The following is a 16,602-nucleotide window of genomic DNA, read 5'->3' on the forward strand; positions in this document are numbered from 1 at the left end:
AAGCACATTAATTAGTCAATCCCATAAAACTGATAGAGCTGTACATGAAACCAAAATCTTGGAAACATTTTGGGATACAAAATATTGGTAGCGAATTTAAGTCTCCTAAAAAGTGGCCCATCAAGGAAAATAAAATAAAAAGATAAACTACCACAAAACACCTAAAATGTTTACAGTAATTAACACTTCTTGTCCTTATGAACTATTTTTAGATGTTTGACAATGGATAAATTCATCGTGATACCTTTTTGATCAAGTACACGATCAGTACCATTCCCTTATTTCTTCTTTGCAAGAAATGTTTTTGGCTTGGCAGTCGACATGTTGCAGAATTGTGTGGTAGGAATATCATCCAAGTTAGGTGACTCTTTGTAATGGTCACTTTTAGTTTGCAAAGAGATGATAGAGGAACACGGAGTAGATAATAAACTATCATTGTCTGAATCAATGGATTTGTTAACTTATGACATCAAATATATATACCCAATAGTGAATAACCATACTTAGAAACATGAGGTTGAGGGGAAAACATATTGCAGTTCATTACTGATGGTGTGTCAAGCAAATGAACATGAATGGTATCGTCTTCAATATATTCAATAATAGTGCAACTAGACAATTGACCACTGATAATACAATCATCAACTTTGAGTTTCACGATTAGTTTTTTCCCTAAAACTATGTCTACTTCTTTAGGGAATGCGTGTGTGACAAGTTCCTTATCCTTAAAGTAAATATATATCAATTTAGAATGAGTGTAGAAGCTTAGAACAAGCATCGGTTATTAAGTATATAGAGAAAAATGAAAGCAAAATGAAAGATGCCATTAAATAAAATAGCAATAACAATAATAATAAAATAAATAAATAAAAATTAAGGCTAGATTTCATAAAGAAGTCTTTCTTACCCATCCCATATTATCTATCAGCTCATCCACAGAGGCACCTAAAAGTTTTGCAGCAAGGTTGTCAAAGAAGACAATAGAGGTTGTACCTGATTCATCAGTAATTTGGTAATGAATCCTCAATTTGAATAAAAATCAATATCAAAAATTGTTTTTCACATGTGGATAGTTGAATCAGAAAAGTGTTACCTTTGAGTGGTATTCTCAATAGTTTGCTTACATTTCTTGTAGAATAAACCCGATGCATTTTCTTATGGTTTAGTCATGTAAGAAGCACACCCATCATACAACTAACCAAACTTGGTTTTGAATTTTTCAAGTACATCGATAGTAATGTAGTAAGAAGGCTATACATGCACCATATGAAAAAACGTTGGTGCCAAGAAACAAAAAATAAAATGTAATAGAGAAAGAGGTACTACTTTACTAAAAAAAATTCATATAAATGTCTCTAACTATTTATAGTATTACTAGATAAATAAAGTAAAATTATTGCAGTAATGCTGAGCAAATTAGAGATTGAGATGAGTTTTTGATCTCTAAGAGCTTCTCTAGTTACAGAACGTGAGGACTCCATTGTTATCGATTTTGTAAAGCTTAACGAAGATGCAAAAGGAGTGGTATCAATCCTAGCACCAACAAAAAGAAAAAAATAGTAGCTTGTACAGAATCAAATTGTAACAGAAGTTATTACGGTTAAGCCTCAAAGAAAAATTAAAAATAGGTTATATGTATGAGATATACCTCTGAATCAATTCCTTTACATCTGGGATATTAGGGTTAAAAAGTAATCTTGTTGCCATTAGAGAGTTGGTGATATCAAGTTTCCCTGATTCACAATAAGACTAATGATGGAATTATTTAAAAAGAAAAAAAGAAAAAAAATTAGTATGAACATAATTTATTGTGGAATGCTATCTAATTACCAGAGGTATAGGCCGAAGTCAGATTATATTTATACAAGTAATGATAAAGATGACATACCAATTTGATTTTCCTTTAGACATGTGTATTTTTACAATTACTACGATGAGTAGATTACTTTGTTAAGAGTATAAAGCATATGCATTAACAGCACACTCCCCCCCATAATACATATCAAATAGGAACGTCCCTATAGAGTAACCATATAAGTCATTAGTAAAAGGTCCAAAAATAAGATAGGAGAAAACTTTACTCAACCAAGACAAATTAAAGAAACATACCTAGGATTGACAATCATAAAAGTAAACTTTCTATATTTACATAGAGGAGACGACACATCTTCAAGCTGCCTTATAATCCTTAAAAAGCCTCTAACATCTATATAAATGAAAATAATCATTGCCAATAGACGTAACCACTCAAAATTCTTCAAATAGATTAGCCTTATTACCATACTTATCAGATAGTTGGGGACTTTATCCAACTATAAGATATTTGAAATCTCAAGAAACTTATGTAAGTTTTCCACTTTGAAAGGTTCACATGGTAACACATATGTGTGAGAGTTGAAGTTGATACAGCATTCATAGGTAGTCGCAAGGTAGCACAAATTGTTACTTATGATTGTAAAATTCTAAATAGCATAGTAATGATCGTTGTGTAGATCCTAATCAAACTTGTCCATGAGGACTTTTCCATAAATATTTGCTGAAATTCTATCTCCTTGATCAATGAAAATAGGGAGATATTAGAGGGCACCAGAAAAAAATGATGGAATACTTAGTGGATACTCATCACACAAGTAAATGATATCCAAACCAAATTGAAAATACTAACATTCGAGTCCCCAGGCAACATGCTGAGGCCGTAGGCATTTTGAGGAAGAGAGGACTTTGTCAGCTTCATTTATAGAGTAATTGCATAAGGATTCTTGACGTTTCTTTCCTCAGATTAATACACTGAACCAAAATCATATTGTTGTTTCTCATATTTGCTTTGTTTATTGATAGAGGGAAAGATAAACAGTTTGAGCATATATCAAGGGAAAAAATGAGAAATGGTGGACGACACAGAAGAAAATCCATATTGCATACTGATTTCTAGACGAGAAGGCATTCATTAATATAGAAATACTATCCAATAAGAACAAATATAGGAGAAAAATACAAAAAGGAAATTTAACCTTTTCAAAATTGCTAGAGACCAAATTGAACTTGATTTGTCGAGGAATGCATAATGTGATAAAATTTGCTATAACACAAGGTTAGCTGTGGCAGAACTGTGGCCATATTTATAAACGACATCCACAAAGGATGCTGTTTGAATTGTGAATTTAGGCAAGAAAATTTAAGAGTTCTCCACAGGGTATCATAACAATGAACTAAATATAGATTATCATTTTATGGTCACTATACAAATGGATCTTATTGATTTTTAGCAACAGTCGTTTGGCTCATTACTCAACACTTATTTTTTCTTGACTACAACTCTAATAAATAGTTAACCTTCAAAATGTACAAGGAAGCATTAAAAAAATAATCATATTTAAAATTAAACTTATAAATATAAATGTTAACCTTTTATAAATTTAAATAAAATTACATCTTGAATTATACCTTTAAAATGTAGATTGTAGTTTTAGTTTTAACGATACAACACCAATAATAGATAAGTCTTTTCAAATTTAAACAAAATAAAATTTTTAATTATGCTTCTAAAATTTAGATTGCATATTCAGTATTTATGATATTATAATGATAATAGATAATTTTATTTTATGAGATAAGTTTGATAACGTTTTCAAATTGAATAGAATTACATTAGTATATATATTTATTTATGTTGTCTTAAAATTAACTATAATTTTGCTTTGTTATAAATTATCATTTTTTTGTTAGGTAGGAATTATGAGTTTAAAGAAAACATATTGTTCATGTCATTAATATTCACATATTTATAAATTAATTTTGTTTTTTCAGAAAATTTCTTTAGTTTTTCCTCCTCTATTCTCACTAATAATAATTTAATTGTGTGGATTAGTGATTTCAAGCAATGTCCAGACAAATGAAACAAAACAAAAGTTGGAGAATTGAATGGAACATTGGAAAGTGTCAACAAATTGAGTAATTCTCTCTCTCTCTCTCTCTCTCTCTCTCTCTCTCTCTGTTTTTTTTTTATTGGTAAGAAGGGTAAGTGTTAATTGAATACACATGAGTGTAAGTGAAGTGAATAGTTATTTATGATAAACAGAGTAGGTACTAATTGCTAGTAATTAAAAGACATTATAGTTTCGACGAGGTAAATAAAACCTCTAAGGTCACAACCATAGTGAAAAACAAAAGTAATTCATGATACACTGCAATCCATTCCTTTCTATTTGTAACTATATTAATTATATTATGGTAATGCCATTATATCTAGAGTACGACAAGTCAACTCAAATTATCTAGATATAATATGCTTTACTATACATGGAGAGGAGGGGGAAGAAAAAATGTTATTATTCATGTATCTAGAACATAGGGAAACAAAAAAAAACAAATAAAAGAAAACATTACTCAATGTTCAAAACATTCTAATTGCTAAATGACTAAACACTTCCCTAATTAAGACTGTCGAACACTTCTTTATATACCACATTGTGTGTTTGATTTAACGATTGATTCTTTGAATCATAAACCAAAATCTTCAAGCTTGTGATATGTTTTACTTGAGACAGTGTTCTATATAACTATCTATAGGTAAAATCATGGCTAGGTAAATAAATGCCAACTGTTTCTAATGATTGTCCTTGTCTCTTATTAATTGTCATAGCAAAACAATGCATCAAGGGGAATTGTCATCATTGTAACTTAAACGGTAATTTTGACTTGAAAGGGTTTAAATCCATTCAATGGATTACAACCATGTCATCCTTATTGGATGTACTTAATGCCTTAGCTTGAATTGCATACATACCAAGATGACAAATAACTAATCTTGTGCCGTTACATAAGCCTGCTGACTGGTCAATATTATGAAGCAACATGACAGGCATTCCAACCTTTAAAACCAATCGATGGGGTGGCAAACTAGATGAATTGATAGAGTTTAGGAACTCCGGTAGATATAATTGCTCAAAAGAATCATTGCCTTGAGAAACCAATGAAATAGAATCAGCACTAAGGTAAACATGTTCTTCCCTTGGGAAAAGTGAACAAACATAACCATTTAGTTTCCACATAACCTCATTTATTGTTGATAATATCACTCTTTCAGTAAAATATGATGGATCATTAAATCTTTTTTCCAAATTAGGATACACCTCATGAACAATGCTAGCAATGGGATTATCTAACATTGGGTCAATTATAGAAGGTGGTAGATCAACTAAGACACAACCATCATTCAATTCCCCAACATTGCCATCTCCAACATCTAAAATCCACTTAGAAAACCAATCAATTGCATTGCAATCTTCATTACATCTACTTTGCAATCTCATATTTTTAGTTAAATGAAAAACTCGATAAAATTGCCATAAGTATCATCAATTGATCACACAACTTATGATATCTACTCTAGTACCTTTGGGAGAAACTAGAATAATTTGACAAAAATTCCTGCCAAAGGCAACATACTTTCCACCAAATGAATACATAAATGACTCTTAATCATCAATATGCATCACATCACGTAATGTCCTGTCAACAGCTTCTAAACAACAACATTTAATCATTGGAGCCTCATCTCAAATAATGAATTATGCCTTTCTAATTAACTATGCTGTAGGTGAATCAAGATGGATATTGCAAGTTGAATTTTTTACTATTTCAATTGGGATATGAAAAGCAAAATGTGCTGTTCAACCAAATGGGAGCATTGTTACTGCTATCCCACTCGTTGCAATAGTCAACACACCTTTTCCTTGTGAATAGGCAAATGCACACATTGCTCTTTAAATAAAATTCTTACCAGTAACACCATGTCCATAAACAAAAAAGAAGTTTAACCCCTTCCTATTAATAGATGATAAGATTTCATTAAAGATATATCATTGTTGATTTATTATTAATGAAACCATATTTTTCGCTTGACTAGCACATTTATCTTTGTCTACATTTAACTTTTCTAAGATGTAACAATTATCAAATTGAGATTGAAATTCTAGTTCTTTTGCAGTAGGCATTCTAGGATAATCCATGAGGCTTTGACCATTCCTTTACAACACATATTCTATCTCTTGAAGAGCCATGGATTCCTTCTCTTCAAATGTAACATAATGATTTGTATCAAAATAAATAAATAAATAAATAATACTAATAACACCAAATTAAAAAAGTAGACTCCAAGGACATACGAGTAGATAAAACAAAAAAAAACAAACAAACAAACCACTTGCTAACTAAATTAAAACATGTAAAGAATTTTAACTTACTAATTGAGTCAGAATATGAGTGAGGAATATATAAAATATCATCCACCAATAACTCCTTAATTTGATTCCATGCATAATCTAGATGTGATAGTATTTATGACAGTAACATTCAAGCAAAAAACCATCGCAATGACTTACCAAATGTCCAAAATGTTGCCTCTTTAATTCCGTCAACATATTCCTTATCATCAGATAGAAGACCCATTGCGTAACATATTGATGAAATGTAGGATAGACAATACCATTAACAGTCCGAAGCTGTTCGAAAGATGTTAGCCCCTTAATTTTATTCAGTAAAACATGTAGGAAGAAAAGCTCGCCTGAATTAGGATGGACATGATAAAGTCAACCAATTTTAAAGCCCTTTTTACACTCAGGCCATTCAAGTTTACAACGATCACAGACAAATTTTGTTGAAAATTCACTATAAGTCAATTCTCTTGCATCCTTATTCTGAAGATTACAATCCATCCAAGCTATCATCATGAAATTATTAATTTCTGGTCACTCCAAAACCTCATCCATAACATCTAAGTTAGTATACATAACTATTTGTTCCCCTGAAAGGTGAAACTTCAACCTCTCAACTGTTGGATGTTTATATTGTAAATCAAATGAAAATATTCTCCAACCTACCTTACATGAAGACATATAATGGCAATTATAGAATTCACAAATCTCTTATAAAAAAAAAGAATTCACAAATCTCATCATAAACCCTTTTTGTGCAGACTTGTTCATTGGTAGCATAAAAAACTTGCAATCACATGATCATTTCCTTTACTTACATATTTAAACAAATATTTAATTGACCAAGAATGATTAGTCTTCTCAACATTTATGTGAGCTTGGAACCTTAGCAATGGTAAAGGATTGTAAGGCACTATATATCTATTATCCAACAGAACCCCTTTCTTCTTAATAATTCTCCCATTATTATGTCTCCCATAAGTGGGTAACCCTCTTCGTCGACAACAATATTTTCAACAAACTTTTTTGGGAAATGACACATGCATTTATGACCTTTCATACAAGGTGATTTAGGATTCAATAACCCACAAGGTCCATGCATCATATAATCTCTCACAAGATCATAAAGATATAGATTAGTTACAGGGTTCAAAATTTCAGTAGAAATAACATGATCAACCTCTTTTAGAGTCCTTATTTTGCTATCATGATTAGGAAATAATAATATATGTGCATAGGGTAAACTTTTTTTAGAACTCAATTGTATAGATAACTACAAAAGATAAATCTAAATTAGAAACAAAGAAGGGCCATAAATCAAATTAACATTTATAATGGGAACGATAATGCACAGATTGTTAATGCTAGTTAAAATATTTAATACTTGGAACAATAACAACAGAAAACTAAAGGAACTAAAAAATGAAAAAATAGAACAACATGGAGGGACATAATCCTATCAAACTTCTAAGTTCATTATCATAATGAACAAAATAGACAAAAACAATACCTGTTGACACAACTCCAAATGATTCTTCATCTTGGATACATGATAATAAAGATTGTAATTTCATTTGAAAAACACGACAAATAATATCAAGCCTATCAAATGAATGAATTGCTTCTTTTTCACAAAATATATTAATCTCTAGCAATTATGGGTTACACATAAATGTAATAAAGAGATCTAGATACCTTTTCCATTGACAAATAGCCATAGCATCTTGATAATTTTCAATCAAATAATGTGGTCTACTAACAAAAGAAGATGGCAAGATAATCCTTTTACCTGTAAGGGCAGCATTCATTTCTCTCCTAAGAACTGCATTAGTGAGGTTGTTGTACTTGTCAACACATAATTTACATTGATTATAAAAATGTACTTTAATTGTTCAACCTTAATCATTGTATACCCATCAACCATAAATTGTTGAAACAATTGACGAGACAAAAGCAAAGTTGACTTGGTATTATGTCTACTCATTAACTTGTATGACAAATATTCTCTAATAGTTATAGTTTTAATATTACCATTAGGATTTCACAATCTTACCCTTATGTGTTGCACTGAATCATCATACATAACATATCCAAATGAAAAAAGCAAAGGATATTGTAAAGGTAAATATAATGGATGTAGTTCATTGATGCAAATCAACTCTCCAGATCTTTTCTCAATTATCACATCCCGTTCACCACATGACTTATCGAAGTCTCCGATAATCAATGCTGCTATTTTAGATGCACATGGCATAGCATAAGTATGGTTACTCCCTTGATATTTTCCAATCAATCTTATTCTAACATCAACCCTATCATCGACCTTAACCATATCTGAAGTAAGTCGATAAGTCTTCACCAATTCATTGCATTCATTTAACATGGTTAACAAATTCTGGACAATACAAGGATCAACATTCAAAGGACCATCATGGGTATTGCTTGAACACACCAACACAATGAGGGAAACTATACCATGAAATCAAAAAGACAACAACAACAACAACAACAACAACAATAATAAAAGTTAAAAAAAATTACATAATCAACCTTACATACGTACCTACCAACTCTTCCCATAGTGCACACTCAAAAGACCAACCCAACGAATGGACACCTCAGTGAAATTGTTCACAGAGCAAACCAACCCACATGAGGGGAGAAAAACCATAAACACAATATGGTGATAGAAAATTAGCTTTAGGCATTAAATATCACTTATATATAGAGAATTAATTAATAATTAAACCAACAGAAGAAAAAGAAAATCTGCATGGCAACTCAACAACGTAGTAGACTCTGATCAACAAACTCATCTTCATACAATCTTCTCACAATACTTCTTTCTTTGTGCCAATGCCAATGAATCATCACCTCACCCAATGAATAAATAATAGGAAAATAGCAAACACAACCAAACAAAGGATATAACTATACAAACCATTTATGAGGACAATCAACATTAGTGATTTCCTTGAGTGGAGATTTCCGTGGCAAACCTTTATTAGTCACCACCAAAGCATCACCCATCGTCACTCCATTACCCACAGCATATCCCTCATAACCAGCCTTTAATACTTTGTAATCTGAAAAAGAAAGAAATAACACAAAATTATAAACTAATAAAAACTCACAGTAACAAGTCAGACCAAATCACTCCAATAGATTAGGCACACACCCTCGAATAAATAACCCCACAAGTTAAACTCATTAGAACATATATGAGACATGAAATTAGCATACTTCTTATGAGGCAACTGATTCGTCGAAGAGGACATCGAGGGATAATCCCACCTCTTTCCTTACCTAGATGCACAATTCTCACAACCATCATCTATGAGAAATAAATACAACATCACAGTATAAATCTTCCATCGAACAGAGTATACATGACACTCAACCATGATAGACTTATTATTAGGATAACCATAATCCCCCCACTCAATTCTTTGATCTGAGAATGAGAGGACCCTTGTTAATTTATTTCTATAGCCAAATAGAATAGGGAAGGAAAAGATGAGGGAAACAACATCTATAAAGAAAGTCTAAAAAATAAGGGAGAAATACCATGGACAGTCATCCTTTGCCATCAAATCCACCAACACAAAAATAATGCTGGGACAAATGAAGAGTAACCAAAGAAGGACAAACGAAGATGTTGGGACAAAAACTAACGATGTTCCACATATAAGAAAACCACAATGGGCAAACAATATATTTAAAAATTGTTGAAATCACCTAGTGGTGCAAAATGGCAACACAAAAATCATCAAGAGTTCAAAAATTATTGAAATCCCACCAATTGAGCCACCGACCTTCCCATTTAATCTGTCCCGTTGATGTAAGACCGGCCTCCCCTTTTCCCCTTCCTTTTCTATGTTATAGTAAGTAGATTTAGAATAAAATATAAAATATTAGTTGAGATAAGGAAAAAAACAAACAAGGACCATCAAATATTATAATAATATTAATACTATAATATTCAAATCTCTATCTCCAATATCATAATATTATATTATAATTATAAGAGTATAATATTATTATAATTATAATAGTACAATAGATGGAGAACTGGAACACACAATTAATGAAGACACTAGATGGAGCTCTGACCCCAAAAAAAGAGAGCAACAAATGGAGTACTATTCATTTACTATAGACATGGCCATCCCGCATTAATAAAAGTAATAAATGATTTTTTTATGCTTTAACTATGTTAAAATTTAAAAAATAAGTTGTAAACATTATAACGTAGTAGCAAAATTGAGAGATTAAGTTATAAATTTCTGGAGTTTGACACTTGGACCTAACTTGAATTAACTCTTTGTCATTCTCCCCTATTAAAATGACTATCACAATGGAAAAGGTTTTGCCATGGCATAGAAAATTAAACTAAATAATAAATAAATACTACTATGGTAAATAGAATTAAATTCTTTAAATTGTCATTTTCAAAATTCAGGATTCCAAGCATAAAACAAGTGTGAAATGCCCATATGATTCCATTTAAAAATTGAAACACAATAAACCAAATAGAATAGGAAATTAGAAATAGTTATGCATTTCAAAATTTTATAACCACTAAGCAAACTTTCCAAAATAAATCAAACCTCAAGGTTACAATCATTCAAAGTATACCAAAAGCATAAATAGTTTGAAGGTCATACATTCATATAATTGTCAATAAACAAAAAATCCTAGCATTGGCAATATAACATCATTAAAGTCATATATTATTAACCTTTGAAATTTTATGTCATTTGAGCATATTTTCTTTGGATTTTTAATATATTTTGCCACAATTATACATATTTTGAATATTAAAATTAGAAAAATGTGTATATTGTTTTGAAATTTCAAACCATGACTCTATTTTAGTATTTTGAAGCTAATTTATTGATATTTTAATTTAAGATTTGGTTGGATACAGTTTTGAACCCTTAATGATGACTGTGGAAGGTTTTTTTTAAATGAAAAAATTAAGTGGAAAGATGACTAGTCATGCTAATTGGGAGAAGTGTACAAAACAAAGCAAAGTTGTGATAAAAGTTGCGACTTTGTTCGTGACTTTTGATGCGTCAGCAAAATAAAGCAGCAAAATAAAGAATTTTATTTAGCTGATAAAATTAGGATATTGGAGTATATATGACTCATTCTCAACTTTGGCTAGCATTCTGGACTTCTTGGGAGTATTTATGAGCTTTGGGTGTGCTAAGGCATGAATTTTGGTGTAGATTGAGCTTCAATTTGAATATTGAAAAAGATTTTGGCTTCATATCTTAGTTCTTCTTCTCCATTCTCTTCCTTTCCTTTTATTCAATGTTTGTGCTAATAAATATATTTGTATTTTCTCATGGGTTTGATGAACATTTGAAGTTAAACCCTTAATTTTAGGATTATTTTGAATCATTTGTATTGATTAAATAATCATTTCCCCTTTGTATTTATGATTATGTTGGATTTACTCTATACTTAATGTTTTTAGTTGATTGGACATCAATTAGATTATTGGATTTCCTTGATTGATACTTGACATAGCTAAGATGAGTGTAAGACTTTAGTTAAATTGTGTGAGAGCTTGAAGTTTACAAGTTGAATTGATAGTTTGTTAATGAGGTAGAGTTACATTCATTAGCCTTACCAGTCACATAGGATTTGCAAGGAAAATTGGAGTTCAATTAGTTAATTAAGAGATTAAGGGATTAATTAAACTAAATACCTACTTGAAGACTTAAGAGAACACTTGTAGGCAATTTAGTATACTTAACTAGCATAATTCATTATTAAGAGTAAAATACATTGGGAGTTGATTGAGCAAAATTTTCTAATGACTAAATCCACAAAAGCTTTTCTCAAATATTTTTGAGAGAAATTATCTCATATTAGTCTGTGAGAAATATTTTCTTTTGAATTATTCCAAGAGAAAATTTTTGAAATGGAGCGATAGCAATAGTAAATGGGAGAAGAAATAGTCGTCCATTCAGATCATTTGCAACACTACCAATAACTCAAATAAAAACACATTTGTAACCTGCCAATTGCCATTTATTCTCTAGCTATCAGTTTAAGCATCAGAGTAGTACAAATAGGAGTCCTCATGTCCTTGTAAGCATCACAACTTGAAGCAATAAACCAGAGTATTTTCTTCCATTCAGTTTCTGTGCCAATTTGTTCTCTCAGAACTCAAGAGAATAAAAAACAAATTCCTAAAAATTTTAACTCAATTTTTTTTTGAAGAAATCTCCTTTTTCTCAGTTTTTTTTTTATATTTTCTCTTGGAATAATTGTGACAGAAATGCGCTATTTTATGGTAATGTATAAAATAAAAGAAAATTGAGAGATAGAGACAAATACTTCAAATTACATTAAAATTCTAGAACATCATGTTTCAAAGAAAATGGGAATGAAATATTCTTCTTTATATATGATGATTATTCTCTTGGTTTTTTTTCTTTTTGAATTTCTGATCTTCAAGCTAAGAAGAGGCGGGGTGTCTTGTTGTAGTTAATGGTAGGTCTGTTAAAAGATTAAGTCTCACATTGCCTATATGAGAGAAGCTCTAAGAATATAAGTACCAAAGAGTGAAAATAATACAGAAAATTGGCCAAGGAGAAAAGAGGTCTTGCTTGCATGACAGCAAACTTCTGAGTGATGTAGATGTGTAGTATCGGGCACTATTTTGTGAAAATATTTTTTGTTCAAAAACAAATATATTAATTTAAAAAGAGCTCTCCCATAAAGACTGGTTTTGAATCTAGATCTCTCCTTAAATGTTGGGAATTTAAGCTGGTTTTAAATTTGGATTCTTAAACGTTGGGGATTTTAAACATGCTTACTAGAAAACATTGATCCTTGTTTAAATTTTGACTATTATATTTTAGAGTAAAATATACTAACCATCCTTCTATTATGCTTTAATTGCACAAATCTCTCTTCTATTTTAAAAACTCATAAACCTTTCTTAAAATTTAAATATATGTTACATAAACATCTCTTATGTGTGTTTGTGTATTTGAGATTCTATTTTCATTTCTCCAACCGTCAGTTGATGCTTTTGCAGTGAACGAATGGGCAAGATCACCAGTTTGGCGGCAAAGATGGCACTCAAGTTTATCCGAACCTCTTGTAGAATGACCACAGCCTCTGCCTCCTCGAAAGGCTCGACGTGGTTGAAAAGAACCACGACCACCATGCCTAGTGAAGCAACCTCGAAGGAATGGTGCTGGAGCTTGATAAGCAAGATTAGCAGTAGGGTAAATATGGTTATACTGATTCAGTTGATCAAGTCTGCATTCAAAAGTGAGAAGAGTGGCCTGCAACTGAACCTAGGTAGCTAACTTCTGGTTTGTCAGTAAGTTGACAAACAACAGGATTATATTCATTATCCAGCCCTGCAAGGATTTGAGTTTTAAGTTTTTAAATCCTGCATTACGTCATTTTGAAAGCAATTTACATACTCTACGTACTCACCAATTAGCACTTCAGCGAGACCCTCATCTGCATCCTTGTTCATCACTTTCGTATTGATTTCAAGACCACTACAATATGCAGCAACACTTTTCAATCCGAAGATCTCACCAGCAACAGTAGAAAAAATGCTAAGGAGTCCAGTCAAAGTGGCGAATCATTTATGCAACTATACATCAATTAAGAAAATAGATTGATTTTGCAAAGGATATGATTTCAACTTTGAGAGAAATGCTTCGGTGAACTTATCCATTGTCCAATGTGGTCCATCTGTCAACGCCTAAAGTGACATGATATTTCAGAATATGTCATGAAATAAATAGAATAAAGCCGAAAGCATGGCTTAGAAACAAATATATAGTATGACTACAATTACAAATGCAAGAATGGAAAACAAATAAAAGTTGAAACCAAATTACAATATTTCATGTTTTTGGAATGAATCATGCGATCAAATGAATCACCGAAGGATGCTTTTCCAGGCTTTTTAATGACTGAGTATTCTAACTGGAGCTCGGTAAATTGGAAACTATATATCCTTTTGTTCCGTCAAATGAATCATTTAAGTACATATACAAGGATTAGTTGATGTTTTATTGACTTCGAATTTTTAATGAAAAACAGAAATTTTAATAGTTATCGCAGTTAAAAATTTTTAAATCCAGGTTTTCTCTACTCAGGATTATATTGGGATCCAGGTTTAATTTCCTTGATCCATAGATTTATGACCTAATTGCACAAACTCTTGCAATGAAAATTACTGAAGGGCAATATTCTTTTAACTTTAATAATGGAGTCGACAAAGAAAAGTCTAAGAGAAAACCTGAATATAATCCTGAATATTTTAAAATAATAAACGTTTAAGAGAAAATTAATCTGTGATCAATTTTTTTTTCAAATAATAGAATATCATTTGTTTTAGGAAAATAGAAAAAGGATAAGCATGAAAAAATAGCACTAAAATACAAAACCAAACACAACTCAACACATTGTGCTGCATTCCAACAGTCGGTTCAACCGTTCAAATTAGTTTGGACAAAAGGTAATAATATTTTCAGATTTTCCGAGGATCAGGATATTGGATAAGGAAATGAAAAAGAGCGATAACTATTTTTTTCATTTATTATTTTTATACATATTAAAAAATATATAGTTTCCAATTCGACGGAATGATTCATTTGGAAACTTAGTTTCCAATTTGACTTAAAATTTCTTCTAAGTTAGTAAATTCTATTATCATTTTTATTTTTAAAAATATTTCTCCACATATTTTAATGGGATTTAAATATCATTGAAACTCCTATTTATTATATCATTCCTATGGATAGCATGGAAAATTATACATATCTAGTTGATAGCTTCAAAGTTAGAATATAGTCGGTCATACCCGTTGACGAAACTATATATCAAAGACACCATGTGATAAAAAACGACTTATATTTTATTCCCATCTAACCGTAGTATTCCTCTATATATATATATATGCGTTGTACTGGTATATGATTTGATATCATTGTGCACATTTAGCAAAATAATCATCAAATCAAACAGTTATTCTAATGCATGCATATGTCAGCGCATGTATTATCGTCCACATTTATTGCCTAATTATCCCGTTGTTTTTTTTTTTTTTTTTGGCCAGTAATTATCCCATAGTGGACGAGCACCGAAGCTCCATCTGATCTTCCCATCGCTCATGGACAGAAAGTGATGACGTAGTTAGGTCCACCATTGCAAGTAAAGGTGCCCTTGACATCATCATAAGCGTAACTATAAGCTTCAGGGCACAGATTGCTGAAAAACTGGGAGTAATTGGTGGGTTGGCATTTCTGTGGATTGTTGTAATCTCCAGAGCAACAATACTCAGGCTTGCCATAAGCCACGCAAGCACTCTTGCATGCAATAACGCTTCCATCAGAACCGGCTACTTTCAGGTCATCTGGGCACTGCGAGTTGATGTTCGCCTTGCAGCTTGAAACTTTGCAGGTTCCGGTGCCGCCTTGTGGAGCCATAGACACAGGCAAGTTGAACCCATCCACGTTACTCACGTCATAGAAATCTTGTCCTCCGTTCGCGGCCACCGTAATTTCTACCAACGTTGCCGGCGCGGCTCCTCCGTTGCCATTGCACTCTACTTGACCGGAGCCACAGTTTGAGGTGGCACAGTTAAAGTTCCCGGCTCCACCGGAGCATCTGGTCCGAGCCCAAAATCGACCCGACCACGGTGAAGGGACGTCCAAGGTTTTGGAATCTCCCATTCCCAACTCGAATCCGGTGGTGGACAATGCAGGGCTTGAAGCTCCATTTAAGGTTCCTGGCCACACTGTGAATTGGCAATTGTTCGTAAAAGTAATGGTGGTTGCATTTCCTCCTGCACGAAGAAGCCACGTCTGACATATTAATATATCATACGTCATCTATAATATTGCTTCTCATGGCGCATTATGCATGCTTAATTATGAGTTACAAGCAATATCATGTGAATAACATACGAACTAGAAATGGGATTGGTTCAAAATTTATCATGGCATAATAAAATTAGCTGATGAAAATAAAAGGGGGAAAACTAGAAGGACAGTCTACGGAAACACTAAACCAATTAATGTCATGAATGTGAATTATCATACCATAGAGGAGGCAGGCCAAAGTAATAAGACACAAAACTACTCGGGTATTCATGATGATGTAAGGTGTGTTGTGTATTGGTGTGTTGAATCTGTTCTGTGTTTTGATGAGAGGTGGGTTGAAGTTCGTGTTTATATATATATAGGCCGTGGTGAATGAAATCCAAGGATCCTTCAGTGGAGTTTTCGTTGCCTTGCCCGCCGTGTACGTTTGCGAATGCTGGAAATATAGCTAGTTTCACGCACCGTCAATCACAAAAGTGACCAAAACGTTAAGTTGTCCCCTATTGTCAAGA

At 31.9% G+C, this 16,602-nt stretch overlaps 2 protein-coding genes across 2 annotated transcripts; both read right to left on the reverse strand.

The window, feature by feature from the left end:
* Positions 1 to 4,718: 4,718 nt before the first annotated feature.
* On the reverse strand, positions 4,719 to 6,450 carry LOC129302653 (uncharacterized). The gene is made up of 2 exons (XM_054941560.1): positions 6,384 to 6,450; positions 4,719 to 5,245 (listed from the first exon to the last, which is right to left on the reverse strand). The coding sequence occupies exons 1-2, from the start codon at positions 6,448 to 6,450 to the stop codon at positions 4,719 to 4,721; spliced, it is 594 nt and encodes a 197-aa protein (XP_054797535.1).
* An 8,682-nt stretch (positions 6,451 to 15,132) lies between these two features.
* LOC129297860 (thaumatin-like protein 1b) lies at positions 15,133 to 16,395 on the reverse strand. The gene is made up of 2 exons (XM_054936200.1): positions 16,310 to 16,395; positions 15,133 to 16,053 (listed from the first exon to the last, which is right to left on the reverse strand). The coding sequence occupies exons 1-2, from the start codon at positions 16,359 to 16,361 to the stop codon at positions 15,377 to 15,379; spliced, it is 729 nt and encodes a 242-aa protein (XP_054792175.1). The 5' UTR covers positions 16,362 to 16,395; the 3' UTR covers positions 15,133 to 15,376.
* Between the last annotated feature and the right edge of the window lie 207 nt (positions 16,396 to 16,602).

This window comes from Prosopis cineraria, unplaced genomic scaffold (genome assembly GCF_029017545.1).
Source record: "Prosopis cineraria cultivar Desert tree isolate PC_DT_omini unplaced genomic scaffold, ASM2901754v1 PC2, whole genome shotgun sequence".
Lineage (NCBI taxonomy): Eukaryota > Viridiplantae > Streptophyta > Magnoliopsida > Fabales > Fabaceae > Prosopis > Prosopis cineraria.